This window comes from Strongylocentrotus purpuratus, unplaced genomic scaffold (genome assembly GCF_000002235.5).
Source record: "Strongylocentrotus purpuratus isolate Spur 01 unplaced genomic scaffold, Spur_5.0 spur5_contig_844, whole genome shotgun sequence".
Classification (NCBI taxonomy): Eukaryota; Metazoa; Echinodermata; class Echinoidea; order Camarodonta; family Strongylocentrotidae; genus Strongylocentrotus; species Strongylocentrotus purpuratus.
Genome location: NW_022145551.1, coordinates 1,174,590 through 1,192,770, shown reverse-complemented (window position 1 = coordinate 1,192,770; position 18,181 = coordinate 1,174,590). Strand labels below are relative to the sequence as shown.

General features: G+C 37.3%; 1 protein-coding gene across 1 annotated transcript in view; it reads left to right on the top strand.

Moving 5' to 3' along the window:
* The window catches only part of LOC105437361, a 122,420-nt gene that overhangs the window by 14,844 nt on the left and 89,395 nt on the right, over window positions 1-18,181 (top strand). The window contains exons 14-28 of the mRNA XM_030990362.1: window positions 1,927-2,187; window positions 2,610-2,915; window positions 3,883-4,140; window positions 5,870-6,130; window positions 7,410-7,649; window positions 8,042-8,157; window positions 9,699-9,909; window positions 10,180-10,449; window positions 11,249-11,530; window positions 12,802-13,059; window positions 13,809-14,093; window positions 14,886-15,131; window positions 15,535-15,816; window positions 16,653-16,889; window positions 17,393-17,680. Coding sequence (XP_030846222.1) covers window positions 1,927-2,187; window positions 2,610-2,915; window positions 3,883-4,140; window positions 5,870-6,130; window positions 7,410-7,649; window positions 8,042-8,157; window positions 9,699-9,909; window positions 10,180-10,449; window positions 11,249-11,530; window positions 12,802-13,059; window positions 13,809-14,093; window positions 14,886-15,131; window positions 15,535-15,816; window positions 16,653-16,889; window positions 17,393-17,680 — 3,801 coding nt within the window. The remainder of the gene's footprint in view (window positions 1-1,926; window positions 2,188-2,609; window positions 2,916-3,882; window positions 4,141-5,869; window positions 6,131-7,409; window positions 7,650-8,041; window positions 8,158-9,698; window positions 9,910-10,179; window positions 10,450-11,248; window positions 11,531-12,801; window positions 13,060-13,808; window positions 14,094-14,885; window positions 15,132-15,534; window positions 15,817-16,652; window positions 16,890-17,392; window positions 17,681-18,181) is intronic.

Below are 18,181 nucleotides of genomic sequence, written 5' to 3'. Positions count from 1 at the left end.
GGTAAATTTCAAATATTTCAAATAGCGCCTAAGGCCATTCCATGGTGGCTGTGATCATGAAAATCTCAGAATATGCAAATAGCAAATCGGTCGATTGTATTCAAGAAACATTGTTTTAAAGGTATTAAAAGTAATATCAGTCTTGAGAGGGCGCTATACAACACAAAAAGTTTATTATTTACAGTTTCATCTCTTTAGACTCGATTTCAACCATGACAAAGATCATTGAATATTGTAAAATCTCATTATGCTTCTAATATGTACATTTGAACCAAATTCATGACCCCATACCAAAGTACCTTTAACAAAATACAAAACATTCACACAAACAAGGAAACCTCAACCCCAAATAATAAGTGTAGGTGTTCTCACAAATGAGGTGTATTCCTGCTCTTTGATGGAACATATTCCTGATGAAAATTTACAAGAGATGTATAAATGAAGATATTCTTGGCATGATGCGATACCTTTTAGCAGACATGGGTGGAGCCATTTTCTTGAAAATGTGACATACCAGTTGAAGTTGTACATGTATCATGCACTAAGCTTTAATTGGAAAGACTTTTTAAAGCAATAAGAAAAACCTTTACTTTCAATGAGGAGATAGAAAATTATATCTGGTTAAAAATATATGACAGGGGAACAATTGTAACTAATTAATTTTCAAATACTAAAATATAGCAGTTGACAAATTTATTTCATATATAAATACAATAGCAGGTGAATGAAATGCTTCATCACCACACACGCCTAGTGTTAGGAGGCATCCATAAATTTGAATACATTTACTTGATACACGACTTAACATAGTACGTCACGTTATCAAGGAAAAGGCAATACCCATGTCGTGCTGAGAAGTTGTACATTATTCTTGCTTTTTGCCTAATGGGCAAGAATATAATAAATCTCTCAGGATAAGTAAAGTTATTTCTTGGCTTGAGGTTTCCTTTAAGTTATATTGCAGAGATGCAATACCTTCAGGGAGAGAAGCTAGAATAACTACAAAAGTTTTGCAATTAAATAACAACAAAATGAAAAATGCAATCTTTTTAAAACAATCGTCCCCCTCCCACACCCTTCTCCCCCATGTCCGAAACAGTATTTAAGTATTAGATTGAGAGCACAACAACAGGTATGTGTACGGTTGTAAAGACTGCTTGCTCCTGCATGCGAAATTTGTTCTGCATGAATTTTCAAAGGATTCACGATTTTCACAACAAAAAACTTCTCCATGTTTCAGTCCTTGCGCGATCGCCTCTAGCTCCAGCACATATGGGGCGGCAGCGTGCAAGCTTCCGTTGTTTGTATCCGTAATACCCACAGAGGTGAGGAGATGGGATCTTGCAATCTCGCGGCGAAAAAGGTGTTTATTTCTTTACAATATGGCAGCCTCTAGACACCGAAAAATTCGAGCGAGAAATCCTGCACGCCATTAAAATAGAACTTCCATAGTTCCATTTTATTGGTTTAAGCTTTGAAAGTTCAAACTCAATATTGTGTGAAAGTTATAACTGAAATGATAATTTTGATTTCATTTTTGTTTTTTACCATATATTCCACGGGGGCGATCTTTTGCAATCGCCCCTGTGAGCACTCTGACGGGGGCGATTGTGTAGCTCACGGGAGCGAAGCGCCCATTGCCCTCGTGTATTTTGAGCGCTGGTTATGAGCTAACAATGATTTCACCTCTTTTGCTGCTAATATAAGGATTATTTGCCTTTGAAAATCCTTGTTGGCAAAGGCAATGTTATCATGCAATAAAATGGACACAATGTGTGAAGACATTTCTGCCCTTTCTTTTTATTCATCTGTTATATTTTTAGGGCTCTGAATCAAAAGATACTTTATAGAAAATGTTGAAATGCTAAGTCTTGAAATGTGTACATGGCTACTAAAACTTGAATCTTGAATTCTTTTTCTATACAGCGGATGCCCTTGAAGGAGAGGTGTTTTTGATAAATCGCACCAGTTATTCAATAGAGATTCTTTTTGAACCCATCACTGCTCCATCTTCGACCTTTCGTCACGTCGTGACAATCACTCCAGCCCCCAATGATGGTATTGGTGACTTACTGGTCCCGGAAAACGACAGGATTGTGGACATAGATAACCTCACACCGGGCCAGACCTATAGCATCACTATCAGAAGGAATGAAGTTCCAGGCCCAGTTAGGCAGATAACAACAAGTATGTTGTCAATTTTTTACCTTTTCTCTCTGAAAACTGAAAAGGGATGCTGGCATACACATACAGCATCTTGTTTAAGAAAGGATCAAACTCATAAGTGCATGGTTTTTCTGCTTTCAATCATTTTTTTCATATGCCTTAACCATTTACCCATAGAATGCCTGGTAAAAAAGTTTCAGGTTGGTATTTTAAATTCTAGTAGCACACAAATTAAATGTAGATACTGGACTCTCTCTCTATATATAATATAATATATATATACATTGTAATGTGTCTATAACATGTATATTCTCATAACATATCAGTTATCTTTTAGATTTGGATTAAGTAAAGTAAATTATCTTTCGTGATGGTTGTAAGCAATAAAAATATCCCAATTGACAATACAACATTGAAATTAACATTCCTTCTGTCCATTCCAGTTCCCCGACCTCCTCAGGAAGTGGGCATTTGGATAGCCAGGACGACACAGACGTCGCTGACCGCTGTGTGGGATCGTCCATTGAAGCCATCAGCCGACTCCCCTCTCCCAGTGGTAGATCAGTACGTGATGGAAGTCACTCTTGGTGGGAATCCAGCGGGGTCGCAGACCGTCGACGGCGAGGTCACCGCAGCTACGGTAGACGGACTGGAGGTCAGCACAGAATACGATGTCCATGTCACCTCTTTAGCTGGTGTAGGTGTGGACAACGTCAGAAGTGACACTGTCACCCTCACTGCTAGTACAGGTAAGCACATTAACCCTTTCACGTTTTTTGTGACTGTTTGCTGCTCATATATCGTCGCCCGGCTGGCAGAAGGGCGTTTGCGTGCAAGTTACTCAAAAAGTACTTTTCAAATTATTCGCATTTAAAGATTTGTTTTATATTTAAACTGCTTTCCGTCCAAAAATTGGCTCAAAACTTAAAAGGCTAATAGAAATGTCATAGTAGAACACGGCCACAATTTTTTTGGATTTTTTTTTAAAAGTTTGAGGCGATTTAGTGCTAGCGCCCTTCTGCTTAGAGCTTCATTTTTTACCTGATATTCGAGCTAACGCCTTTCTGCCACCCAGGCAACGATATTGTGCTTTCAATTGGCAACAAGAATATTTTACATTATTGTAATGAAATGTGATGTCTCTGAAAACAATATGTGGGTACAAATTTTGTTAATAAGTTGAAAAATTGCAAATTTCAATCAAAATAAAAAATTGATATTCGAACCTCTTGATGTGCTGCCAATTGAAGGACTTCCCAGTTTGTGACACCACTGCTGTACCACAGAGCCACTACTATTACTACTAATCTTTAGTTCACCTCTACCAACCCACACGTACCCTAAGATCCTCCAACTCTGGTCTTCTACACATACCGCTTTCAAAAAAATCTTGGGGGGAACAAGCTTTTGCTCATGCCAGACCAGCCCTTTGGAATTCACTTTTACAGGAGCTGAAGAACTCTGAATCTTCAACGTCTTTTAAGAGCAACCTTAAACCCTATTTGTTTAATTTCGCGTTTTTGAAGACAGACATTCATTCATTCTTTCATTTTTGCATTTTCTTTCTTATGTAAATTTACACGATTCTTTGTCATGATGTAATGTGTTCCCTAATATTTTGAAGCGCCTTGAACATTTAATTAAAATGGATAATTGCGCTATATATATCTCATGTATTCTTATTGTTATTAATATTATGATTATTATTCATTGTAGTGACACCCCTCCCCGGTCAAATCCTTGTCATCGCATACACTATTACCACCATTGACTTTGTGTGGGGAGATAGCAGCGACGAGGCAGGATTCGTCCGCGACGACGTGACCTACTCGCCGCTAACCACAAATTCTAACTTTGAACTAACTGGAACCAGACGAGGTAGACTGACAAGCCTCACGCCTGGTGCCTTGTACAACATTCGTCTTGATGTTGTCTCATCTGCTCCTCAGGACGACACTACTTCCCAGAGAACTGGTAATGATTTTGTATAGAACTTTTTTTTTTTTTTTTAATTTGTTTTTACACATATTTATATAGGTATTTTTTCAGTTCAGTTTCAGTTCATTTTATTCAAACCACACAAAACATGATATAATCTGTTTCATAAAAAAATGACTGGTAATAATACATTAATCAACATACTTTAACTTGATTACATCATAAACTGAATGGTTTAGGACCACTTTAGAAGCTAAGCTTCTTAAATCATGGTATTCCATGGCATTTGTGGTGGTTTCACACTTTTCTTCTGGATGCTGCCACTCATAATGATACCTATTATTCCAAATCTGGTAGTGATGTAAATTATGAGTAGTTATCAACTTTGTATTCAAAGAATAGCAATATCTAGGATGTTGAAAAATATATCTTGAGGAGAGGTTCACTCGCACATGTTACTAGCAGCCTTTTCACACACAGCTAAAATTCTATAAACATGATTAGTATAAACGTGTTTGAAACGTGTTTAAACTAATCACGAGCCTTTCACACACAGAAATTTCGATGCAATCGTTTATAGTTTCGTGATTAACTTCTGCTCGTAAAATGCGCAGTAGTGCCATTGCGCATTGAAGGTCATGCCATATCAATCGTAGTGCACGCTCCATCCAGTTTAAACACGTCTGAAACACGTTTAAACAAGAATAACCTTTCACACACAAAATGTCAAGCTCTCTAGATACGAACTTCGTATCTGCAGCCTGCTTTTAGGGGCGTATGAATCGCGACTTCGTATCTATCCCAACATCGTATAAACGATGTTCACACAGGGAAAATTTTCTATAAACATGTTTAAAACTGTTGAGTTAAACACGTTTATACTAATCATCTCTAGAAACGATGAATTTTAGCTGTGTGTGAAAAGGCTGTTAGTCAGCTGCCATTTCTCTATATTTTTTTAAAAAGTTTCCAATGAACAGTTAATAACAAAATTATTCATACCCTTTGTAAATTCTATATTTTTTAAATATTTTTTTTGTAACTTAAGAATGAAAGATGGTTGAATAAGGTCCTTTGTTTAATACTTTTAGATGTAAGCTTTAATATGTATCATTCTCAAGAAACACAATTCAGGGCAAATCTATTTAATATGTCCACTCAATATATTCTTAATAGATTTTGCAGACCTGATGGAGCCACTAGAAGATGAAAGGCTCAATAACATTTCAAGATCATTTCAAGAAAAACAAATTATAGTCTTTGAGTTTATTTAATTTCATACAGTTGAAGATGAAAGGCTCAATAACATTTCAAGATCATTTCAAGAAAAACAAATTATAGTCTTTGAGTTTATTTAATTTCATACAGTTTGTTCAAATTAAATGCATATTATTTTCAGGCAATGCATACATGCACTACAAACTACTTGTAAGTTTTACCGCTACTAATTTTTTTTGTATATATCAATTGTATATCTACATTGATGAATACATTTCAAAGGGACATGAACTGCATGCAACTTTACGTATGGCCAATGATCCTCTAATCAACTTTTACTCCAAAGCAACTTTATATCACAATGGAAATTCATTTTAATCTTTTCCAAGCTTTTTCCCGTTATTGACGAACAAGGAATGCTGCAATCAGCTTCCTTCACTCATATACAGACATATACAATACACTTTTAAAACACTGTGGCAGGCTATGTTTCTTTCCCATGGAAAAAATGAAATAAATGATTTTTTTTGTATGTTTGTTCTTGCAGTACCGCTGCCCCCGACCGACCTGGTAGTCCTTAGCACGACTCCGCTGTCGGTGACATTCAGTTGGACTCTCGGAAACACTGAACTAGATAACTTTACAATCTCCTACATGCTACGTGACGACAATGTTGAAGTGACGGTCAATCCTGGTCTTACTACCTACGAGCTGACCAATTTGGAGCCTGATACAGCATATAGCTTCAGTATGGTAACAGTTAGTGGGGATGAACAGAGTTTAGAGGTCACTACAAATGGGGCAACAGGTATGTAAGGATTCTCGTTTGATATTTGTTGTTGTTAGAATTAATTTCAGAAATATGCACTTTCATGTATATATTTTCTTCTCACTTTTCATTCAAGTATTATCATCTAATCAATATTGAATAATGAGCATCAATCAGCTTTTATTTCATGCTCATATTTTGTTTTCATGGCCGTGGTTTGTATTATTGAAAGGGCAGTCTAACAACTATTGACTTATAAAATGATTCCCTATGAATCTACTTAGTACCAGTGTATGAAAATGCAGGTGGCAATATTTGTATTTTTCCTGTCAGATATCTATTAGGAGGGATGCATGGTCCCCCCCCCCCCCCCTTCCTCTAACTCCTACATGGTATAGCGCTTCATTCACTTAAATCTCAATCCAGGGGCTCAAGGTTTTAATCCCAGCGTAGCACTTACATGTTTTGAAAAGACCTTAATCCTCATTTGCCACTCTCCCCCGAGGTGTTAAATGGGTACCTGGCTGAGTGAACTGGGCACTGATTTCAGCTGACAGAGCTAAAGCTAGGGTAATAACATCCACAGTTATTTGGAAGAGCATAGGGACATTATATCATAATGTAATATGGGCTATACATAAACTGTTCATTATCTTTATTACAAAAACATTTAAAGGGCAATCCAACCCTTTTAATAAGCTGATTTGTATGAAAGCAGAAAAATAACTGATACAGAATGGTAATAGTTTGAAATGAATCGGACCAACAGGAAGGAAGTTATGAATGTTTGAAATATGAGATCACTATTATCTATGCAAACCTCAAATAGGTAGTTTGGTCAGTAGATTGTGACATAGGACGTGGATAACTCTCCCATTTGCTGTGTCCAAAAATATCACTATTTCTTTTTACTTGTTAGTTCCTTCTCTCTTGGGGCACTACTCAAAATATATATTATAGGTACCATATTATTATTAGTCCTTTAAAAAAAGAATAATCCCTCCTGAGCCATGATTTTTTTTAAATTTAATTTTTAGTCATTTTATATATTGGAACAGATGGGAAAGTATTCCAGCAATATATCACATTGACATTGCCGCTTCAGCCAATTTGAAGTGCCCTTACGTAAAGCGATTACAATTTTCGACATTTCGTAACTTTTCAATATTTAGTCTTATTTAATTGAAACTTTCAAGATCAGTTTTCTTCTTTGATTTCTCTGCTTTCTTTTAGAGTAGTTGTCTATTTGGATTGGATTTTTCCATTTAAAGATTCTTCCATTCACCTGAGTATATTGATTTCTCTACCTCCCCGATAGATCCACTGGCATCAAACACCATCCTTGCTGCTGAAACGACAGACTCGTCAATTAAAGCATGGTTTGCCCCCATCAGTGGCGCTGCCGGTCCGTACGGTGTCGCTGTACCTGGGCGAGCTGATCTGACCATTCAAGACAATGAACCCCTGACCTTTACCCTGACTGGCTTGTCACCTAGCTCTGTTTATGATCTTGAGGTTTACAGGTCGGATCAGGCTTACAGTGACTCTGTCAGGACAAGTAAGCGCTGTCTTATACTATTAGTATAATTAATTATTTTGTATTATTATTATTATTATTATTGTTGATATTATTATTATCATTATCATTACTATTATTATAACTATTTGTTAGTATGATTAGTATCATTATCATAATTATTATTGCTGTTACTTTAATAATTCACCACATAACAAGAGTATTTGTGAAATGGAACCAGATCTATTGTAAGTCCTCCAATTAATAGCAAAACCTACTGTGTCGTTCACCAAAATATGTCTGTATATACTGTTCATGTATGAATTATTTGTTTCTATGCAACATTAATTTGTGATAAATGCTCAAATTATATCAAGTCAAATCATTGAACTGGAAATGCTAAGTGCGAAAATCTGATTCTCTCTATGACATAGATCCGCCTAATCCTGGTGAAGTGACTTCGCTTGAGGGTGGAAGATTTGCAGTAGAATTCAGCTTCAGTGCTGGTGTTCCTGCAGAAGCCATTAACTCTTATCAGATTTATCGTCAGGTAATGAGGTTTATTACTAACATGGTTGTCGTGTGGGAGTGTCGGGGTTGAGTGGTTTAAGGCACTTGACTGAAGATGCGAAGGTTGAGGGTTCGAATCCTTAAAATCCTTAAAATGCTTGAGTGCTATAAAGGCAGCCATGCTAATGCTGGGGTAATAATGATGGAACCCCAGGAGTGAAAATGTGCCAAATATGAGTACTATACAAGACTCCACTATTCATATATTTAATATCATTACTGTAGTAACTTCCTTAGTGTCTGCCTACCATGGTCCTTAGCCATAAGATCCTGTCCATTAGGAAAAATAGCAAATTAATTTCCTTTTCTCCAGTCATTGAAAAGTGAAGAGATGATTGGTACAACATTAAAGAATAGCGGTGAATAAAGACATTCTGAAGGGTTGAGTCTAAAGCTTGAGATAGTTAACTTTCGGATGAAATGCTGTTTGTCTAATCTTTTCTGTCTTTTTTGTCTAAGAGGAAAAGCTTCAGTATTACTTCACTGTTATTATTTGAATATGGAACCCACTTCCTTCTTTTGTTGGCATTTCAGCTTTGACTGACTCTTCTATAAAGAATTTTAAGACACACCTCTTCAATATTAACTGAATATGTACATTTCTCTCCCTTTTTGAGGTTGGTTGTTTGTCATTAGCATTATTTTTAAATTGCAATGAGAAATATTTCACAGAATTTTGTAGTACATGTAAGCAGTTTTATGTATTTAGGTATGTATTCACTGCGAGCCAAGAAGAGTCAGAGAATTGGGTAAAAATTGCTTGAATCAGAATTGTTATTGGTCCTATAAGAAGTAACCAGTCATACAAATCCATTCCTGTACAATTTAATATGTATATAGAAATACAGAATACAGACTGATGTAAATGATGATTATGGAATCAAGAGTGCAATAAAATACCATGATGTTCTTGTCTAGAGCTCTTTTAGAGTAAAGTAAAGAATATTATGAATATACCAATAAATAATAATAATAATAATTACATTTATAGGGCGCTTTATACAGACGTTTCTAAGCGCACAGGTGGTACTGTCTAACTTAGTATAATTATTCAACATGTTCTATACCCCAAAGCAACAAAATAAAATAAAATATTACTAATACAATACAATACAATTGAGTTAAATGGAATTAACTACTTGTGTGCGCCTCCAGTAAACTATAACTGATTTAAAAGGTGGGTTTTGAGAACTCTGGTAAGCATATTTACATGCATCTCATATGGGATTTCCTGAGGGTCCGTCTTTGAGGTGAGAATTTTACGAAACTGAAGCTACAGTCAAACCTGCTTTAGTGACCACCTGTCTACAAAGACCACCTGTCTACAAAGGCCACATTTGTTGTTTCCCTTGAAATGTTTTCTCATTGAATCATGTACTAAAAGAACCTGTGTACAAAGACCACCTGTCTTCAAAGGCCATTCTTTGTGTTTCCCTTGGGCAGTTGCTATAGACAGGTTTGACTGTATATGTACCTGTGACTTTTTCAATATTTTTTTATTTTTGTCATTATGTTGTCTAGGGTGATGGAACATCAAGGGTCCTTGGTAATCCATCGTGTTGCAACCGGGTGTTGCTTGCAACGTTGCTTGCCACTGCCCCACTGTCATTTGAAGACACAGGTCTGAATCCTAATACAACCTACATGTATGAGATCAGTTCTCTCCTCAATGCTGCAGATGGCTTTCCCCTCCAAATGAGCAATCAAGTACAGCTTGTCGACGTCGTCACAGGTAATATTTAGAACTAAACCATTTGTTTCTTTGTGTGTTCAAAAACAGGATTAGTAAACAGTTACATGTATGATTCAAATTCAACTGTTTTTTTTCTGTTTTTATTATTGTGTTTTAAATATTATCATTATTTAAATTTCTTTTTGTTATTGTTATTATTGCTAAAGCTGTATTGTAGATGTACGTAATGCTAAAGCACTAATTATGAATGTCATTGTTTAGTCTCTATAGCAATTTGTAATTCATTTCCTCCTATTTATTTCAAACCAGATGAACTCCCCGCAGGAACCGTGGACGTTCGTGAAACGACGACTACTACCATCAACCTGGTATGGCTGACAACTGATTTGAATTCCTTGGCTTTCTTCATCAGCTACAAACCTACACATGAAACACAACAGACACAGAGAACTCTGTCTGTATCACCAGAAATCGTGTATGCTGAGTACACTCTGGATTCACTGACTGCTGGGGAGCTCTATACAATTAGAATACAGAATGGTGACAACGACCTCAACGATGAGATCACACAGAGAACTCGTAAGTACGATTTTGAAATCTCGGCCCAAAATCATGTGGCATGTTTGAAAGAAAATCCAACCTTAAAGCCCATCTATACCAATTTGGCCAGGGTGAATTAGACCTCCCTGCAAGGCCACTGACAGCTGGTATTTTGAATGAACACATTACAATGAAATTCATAATGAAAGCTTGTAAGGAGCCTCGCTTCCAACTGTTTAATATTATACAGATATTGACTGGCAGGGGGTATGATATAACATTCTTTGGACTGCTGAAGAATGTTATATACCCCCTGCCAGTCAATATCTGTTATATTAGATACCGGTAGCCCTGGTTTGAAAAATTTAGGGATGGAGGGGGGTCAATTTTTTGGCCGGAATTGGCAGAGGATGAACAACATTTTAGACAAAATTGTGAGAGAAAAAAAATATTAGATATAATTTGAGAAAATTTTTAAAAATTTCAAGGGGAAAACAAAAATATTCTTATGAAAAAAAAAGGTATTTTGGGGGTAAAAAAAAATGTGGAAAAGGTAATTACAAGGGGAAAGAAAAAAATTGGAGAAAAAAATATATTGATAAAAAAAAATTGACCCTCATTGGTATTGGTGTAATTGGTGACATACGTTCCTCAAGAGGGCGACATGCATTGATTAAAAATTTATTTATTTCACCAGCTGGTGAACATAACCATCGAAAGTGACCGGCCAGGAAAATATAACAATTACGATCCTCGCAATTGATATCACATGACGAGCCCTGAACCAATCACATCTCGGTATCTGTCTAAGCTATCTAATATTCTTAATTGTTTCCAGGGCCGAATGCTATCACTCAGTTGACGTCGTCCCTCACCACATCAACCAACATCACACTCAACTGGAATAGCGCCCTTGGTGTTGTGTCGTATTACGAAGTCGCGTATGATCCTCCCAATGGCAATTCTCCAAGACGCACTGATGTACGGGCAGATGAACCACGCACCCTTACCCTGTCAGGATTGTTCCCTGATTCTCAATATACAGTTACCGTGGTAACGTGGTCTGGGACCGGTGAAGATGCTACATCAAGCACACCATTCTCAGTCATGTTTGATACAGGTATGTATATACAATCTAGAATCATTATTGTGCAGTGAGAATAATAATGATGATAAGGATAGCGATCATAATGACAACATTACGCAAACAAATTTAATATCATGATACATATTTGTGTGCCTCTGCCATGTACAAAGTTAAGACGCAATGAAATATATATATATGGGTATGGTGTATTGTGTCTGCTGTTATAGGCAATACAAAGTTTTGTTTGGTATGGGGTCATGAAATTGGTTCAAATGAATACATGGGAAGCATATGCGATTTTAAAATATTCAACGATCGTTGTCAAGGTTGAAATTGAGTCTAAAGTGATGAAATTGTAAATAATAATCTCTTTATGTTGTGTAGCTCCCTCTCAAGACTGAAATTCCTTTAGCTTAGTTAGTTTCTTGACTACAATCGACCGATTTGCTATTTCTGTTTGGAAATTATATATCAAAACTGCATATTCTGAGATTTTCATGTACGCAGCTACCAAAAAGCTTAGGCACTATTTGAAATATTTGAAATTTACCAGGAGCACCAGTATTTTTTATTATTCAATTTCTCGAAAGCTGAAGTGTTTTAGAGGCTACATTTTCTATTGCTTATAAAACATCCACAGGGGCATCCAAATATATCAACAATTTTAAGAATTACTATCCACCCAATATTCAAAATTTCCCAAAACTTTGCGTAACCTTTAAAATTGTATTAGAGTAACCTTAAAACATCTGTTTTATTTCATGAAGACTCTATCCAACAACTGCAACCTACCGTCATTTTACTGATTTGCTTTAACCATACTAACCTCTGCCTCTGCTTTTAAAACTTGTATTGAAAGGACATGGAAAACATTTGATTTGTATTCTTCCTAATATCTTTCATGAAAGATATCCTGTATCTGCTAGTTAACCTTGTATTGAAACAACTCAGGCCTGATAATTACCCTTTTTTTTTATTCCTGATTTTTGTTCTTCACAATTGTTTTTTTTCTTTTCCAGATTTTTTTTTTTTTTTTTTTTTTTTTTACCCGATTATTTTTTTATTCCCGATTTTATCCCTATTTTCCCAATTTTTTTTCTGTTCTTCCCTATTTTCCCCCTATTTTTCTCCTATTTTCCCCCAATTTTCCTACTCAAAATGGGGGGAATGTTGTTGGATTCCATTTTGTCTCCCCCGAATCCTCTTTTCTTTTTTTTTTACTCAAGGGAGGCGTGGTTGAGTGAAAAAAACAAAACTATCACCCCTGATAATTTGAAAATTTGTTTTTTCCTCATTTGATATAGCTCCTATCCTACCACTGCAAGTCATTGTGCGATTTGTGAACGAGACCGAGGCCCAGTTGACTTGGGGTTTAGTTCTTGGAGAGGATACGTACATCATCACCGTGGATGATAGTGGTGCGAACCCCATCCCTTCTTCAGAAACGGTTCCGGAAGGAGAAACACCGTTGTCTGTGAGGAAGGGGCTAACACCTGGAAGTCTGTATACTGCAAACGTTCAGACTACAACGGCCACCGGTCCAGATCAACAATTCAGGACATGTAAGCCTCTTTGCAGGGTGATCCAACCTTTGTAACCATTTCATTTAAAGCGGAAAATGAGAGAAACAGAATGGCAAAAGTTTGAGATAAATCGGACAAATAAGAAGAAAGTTATGAGTGTGATATCACTATACCTATGCCAATCTCCAAGTCAGAAATCTGGTTACTGAATTGTGACGTAGTCTCAGATAACTCTCCTGTTTGTTGTGCATAAAGATACCATAAAATTCTGCTCTTGTGTTTTTTGCTTGAAGTCGAAAGATCACATTTAAATCCTGCAAGAAACAGATTTTTACTTTGAACAAAGTAAATTAATTTCGTTAAAAAAAAGCAAAGAGAATAGAAACTTCTGCTATGAAGGGGTTTACTTTGATCAAAGTTTATAAAAAATTAAATTGAAAACACAATAAGTATAGAAACTCTATAATAGATCTTAAAGGTCCATAGTAAGTCGGTTTGCATGGAGAATTTGACATCATTTGAGTGTTTACCCTGTAACAGGTATTGTCACTCACCAAGAGTAGACTTCTCTTTTACAACTAACATGTCTTGTGTAAGGGCACTGTGCCCTAGCCTAGTGCGATAAGGAATTGTCATCTTAAAGACATCGTTTAACAATGTTAAATCTGAGATGCAGGGCCCTACGTTGAGAAGCAAATGATGATCTCTGTAATCTACAGTATCCCATGCAATGTGTTACATATGTACATGTATGTTCAGCTTAGCATGCTTCCCTTCTTTCTCTACAGCCCCCTACCCTCCACTGGATCTCGATGTCGCCGACAGTACCCCAACATCCATCGACGTGGCGTGGGCACCACCAAGGGCTGGAGGAGTCTTCGATGAGTACATCTTGTCCTATAGCATTGGGGATAGAATCAGGACGGAGGTTGGACGATTTGCACCCGATGTCACCACTGCAACCATCAATAACCTAAACACGGCTACCACCTACAACATCTACCTCGTTACCGAGGCTAATGATGGAGGTTTCCCCCAGAGCAGCGATGTGATTACTAGGGAGGGGCGAACAGGTAAGAAGAGCATTTATATTTGTTTGGTTTCAGATGGCACTATTCAATCTCTTGGGATTTTCCCATAGATCCCATAGACGGGCATGGTGGCTCAGTGGTTAGAGCGCCCGCCTCATGAACGGGAGGTCGTGGGTTCAATCCCCGACCGAGTCATACCAAAGACTTATAACAATGGGACCTTCTGCCTCCTAGCTAGGCGCTCAGCATATTAGATTGGAGAAGGGTAGTAGTTATGTTATGCAGGGCACGCTGGAAGAGCAGTTTCATAACTGAAGTGGCTACCCTGGGTAAATAAAACATTATTATATTATTATCATGTCACCTTTCACGCCACTGTTTAATTCAATCAATTCAAGTTCATGAAAATCATATTATATACGAAGGATGTAACATGTTGTAAACCCAGTGGCTTGAGATAATTGTAAGAGCAACTTGTTTTGGTTTTAGATGACACATTTCAGTCTCTTAGATTTTTTACACAATTCGGTTTTCCTCCTATCTACTCCAAAATGAGTCTTTCTGGCTTATTGTCGGTTTGATGATGGGGGAAATAAACATTTTATCCTCTTTGAGTTCTGCTATATCTTCCTTCCTTTTTTCACCTCATTGTGTGGAGGGTGAAATTATCGAACAGATATTTAAGAGGAATAATAATGATAATAAAATGCTTTTATGGCTAACAGTATGGTGTTTTCAGCATTGTGGTTATAATTATGATACTTCCACTCCACAGTTCAACTTCATTATGCAATATTTATGTCTGACTGTTTTTACTTGTTCTTACCGTTCTAGAAATCCCAGCTCCTGGAGAGATCGTCATCATCAACCGAACTCCGACCAGCTTTAGATTCCAGTGGGGTCCATCCATTGTGCCAGATGTGACCTACATCACCACCTACAGTCCATCAGATGGCTCCAAGCTTGATACCCTCAGCATCAGACAGTCTGATGTTACTGGTGCTATCCCAGGACGTCTCTACGAACTCACAGTTTTTGTTCTCCCAGGAGATCAGCAGGAAACGGGCCTCGTTCGTACCTGTAAGTCGCTATTATTGTTACCTCTTCCAGTCTGCTAACGTCAAGCATCTAATTTGTCTGATCTGTTGTTGTTATGATAATAATAATAATAATATTGGATATTTATATAGCGCAAATATCCACCCTGTTTTGTTTTCGAGTGCATTTTCATCCCAATCTGCTAATAAGGAACTCATTTGTCTGATCTGGTGTTGTTTTCAGGCCTGATAATTAACTGATTTAAATCGGTTTCCTGATTGTTTTTTTTTTTTTCCTTCTTCTTTTTTTTCCAGATTTTTTTCTTCTTTTCTCCCCAGATTCCTTTTTTTTTTTTTACTCAAGTGGGGTGGTTGAGGATTTTTTGTTGTTGTTGTTAGTACTCACTATCACCCCTGTGTTATGTTTGACTTGTTCTGTTTTCTAGTGCCTTCAAGTCCAGGTCTCCTCGCTGTTACCGCTGTTGACTATGTCTCAGTGACTTTAACATGGGTTCCAGGGACTGGGGAGTATACCGGCTTCATCATCAGCTACAAACCCACAGAGGGCATTACGTACATGGATGTGGAGGAGGTGGACCAAGATGTGAGGACATGGAAGGTCGAAGGCCTCTCCCCGGACGTTTCGTATGACTTCCAGGTCGTTGCGGTGAGTGGAGAACACAACACCACCTACAGTGAACCTACCAGGAGGATAAACACCACCACATGTGAGTTTTTACATTAGAAGTTTTAAAAAAAAATGTTGAATTGTCCTTTGTGACCAACCCAAAAATCTTGAAATGTACGGTCGGCTTTTAATTTTTTTTTTTTTTTACCGTTTAAACAAAGTAAAAATGTTTAATGAATACAAAAATATATATTAAAGCATTCAAAACTGAGAAATATCAGCCCAAAGAGGGAGGGGGAAAAAAAGGAAAAAAAAATTCTGACCTAAAGGGCAATACAACATCTAATTATGGGGAAGAAATTAAGCTAGGAGTGTGTGATGATGTAAGTTTTAAATCCCCACTGCACTACTTGTAGCTACTTGCTCCCTCTATATAGAAAAAAATGCCTAAGCGGTGCCCGTTGGTCCCCCGTGATCCTCTTTTTCTTATCATAGTTGAGAGCTGAGTTGATGAGATAACTACCTGTCAGTGACCTTGCAGGGAGATATAATCCCTCCTGGTCAAACTAGTGCAGTGGGGCTTTAAAGAGATGATTGGTACTACAAAATCAAAGAATTGCAATGAATACTGACACTCTTTTTACTGGTTCATCATCTTCCCTCCTCAACACATTACCAATCCATCTACATCTACTTCTCTATACCACTTCCACCACAGTTTCCTTCAGACCCGATCTTTCCATGTTCTCACTTGTGATCTTTCTATCTAACAGTTTCACACCACACATCTCTCATATCATGGCTCTTTCTGTTCTCCTCAAGATACCCTCTTGTACTGCCTTCAAAAATCAAAACGTAGTAATAATAAGTGTTCTTTTTTTGTTCCACACATCTTCTTTCATTTACAATTTATTTATTGACTTTTTTCATCTTCAGTATCGATTGCTGCCGACGCCTTTGTCGTGTTGGACTACAACTCAACTTCAATTACTGTGGCCTGGAGAGACACAAACACCAATATCATAGTGAACATTGAACCCCAGGATGATGAAGCAAGGAACGTGAATGTTGGTGACAGGCCCGTTCATACTTTCACCGGTTTGAACCCATCTACTACTTACACTATTACCTCATTGAGTCAATCGCAGAACCTAGTGACTCAAGTTAGAACGAGTAAGTGAAGATGATCATTTTTATGTTCGCCTTTGTTACGTTTACCTGCACAGACTTTGTATAAATTCCACATCAAAAACAAAAATCTACTTGATAATAGAAAATATGAATGATTTGAATCAACATTTTATGACTTTTAAAATATCTTTTACAAAATATTTTCATGGATGCTAACAGCTTTCCATAATTGATAAGTCGAACTTAGTGCTAAGTTCATCACAGAATCTTTGTGAAACCCCCCCCCCCCCAGATACATTGACACACATTCAGCAGACTGTGAGTGCATGCTTGGAGGGCCCTCAGACCATGGACCATTTATTGATGTGTGACATGTCGGCTGACGTGTGGACTGGGAGGGACGTGGCTAACACTTTGCTAGATATTGGGAAGTAGTTGTGCGATAATGATAAAAAAGATGTTAGAGCAGAGAGAATAAATTAATACAAAATAAAACAATTACTTGTGTCATTGTAAACTTTTTTCGTTTACTATACATTACACAGACCCAGCATCGCCATCAAATCTGGAGGTTTCCAAGACCTCGACCTCGTTCTCTATCGAATGGGAAGCAGCCGAGTCGGAGGTCAGTCAGTACAAAGTTGATGTGAAGTGCGCAGATATGTCCTGTTCTTTCAACGATGTCATCTACCCCAACGAGAGACTGGTCTACGAGCTTGAGGGACTGGTCTATCTCAAAGAGTACCTAGTAACCGTGTCGTCTTGTCTGGATATGGATGGCCAATTTGCAGAGCAGATGGGTGATGAACCTTTAGAGAGTAGCATCATTACAGGTAAGATAATAAGAATGATGCTGCCGCTGATGATGATGATGATGATAATAATATTATAATAGTAATAATATATTATAATATAAAATGTGATATGATACTAAACAAATGATGCATGCGCATGAGTTCATAATACGATCTATCCGCACTCGAGTTGAGCAGGCTGTGTGTATCTATTGCATGAAGCCGTTAGGCTGAGAGCGATAGATACACACAGCGTCAACGAGAGCGGATAGATCATATAATGAACGAATGAAAACATGAAAAAGCATGCAATAGGCTCAGTAAATGAATCACACGTGACCATGCATGACCAATCATTTGATTAGGATCTGGGAGTGAGTTGTATAATATGTAATATTGGATTATAACACTCTTGTCCACCACGCTGAGGTGCTCAAGTCACTTGAATATTACCCCAGCCCTAGCTAGGCTACTGATTTTTTTTCCTTCCAGTACCTATTCAACTCTTGGGACGAATGCAGAATTCACAGTTTGTGAGAG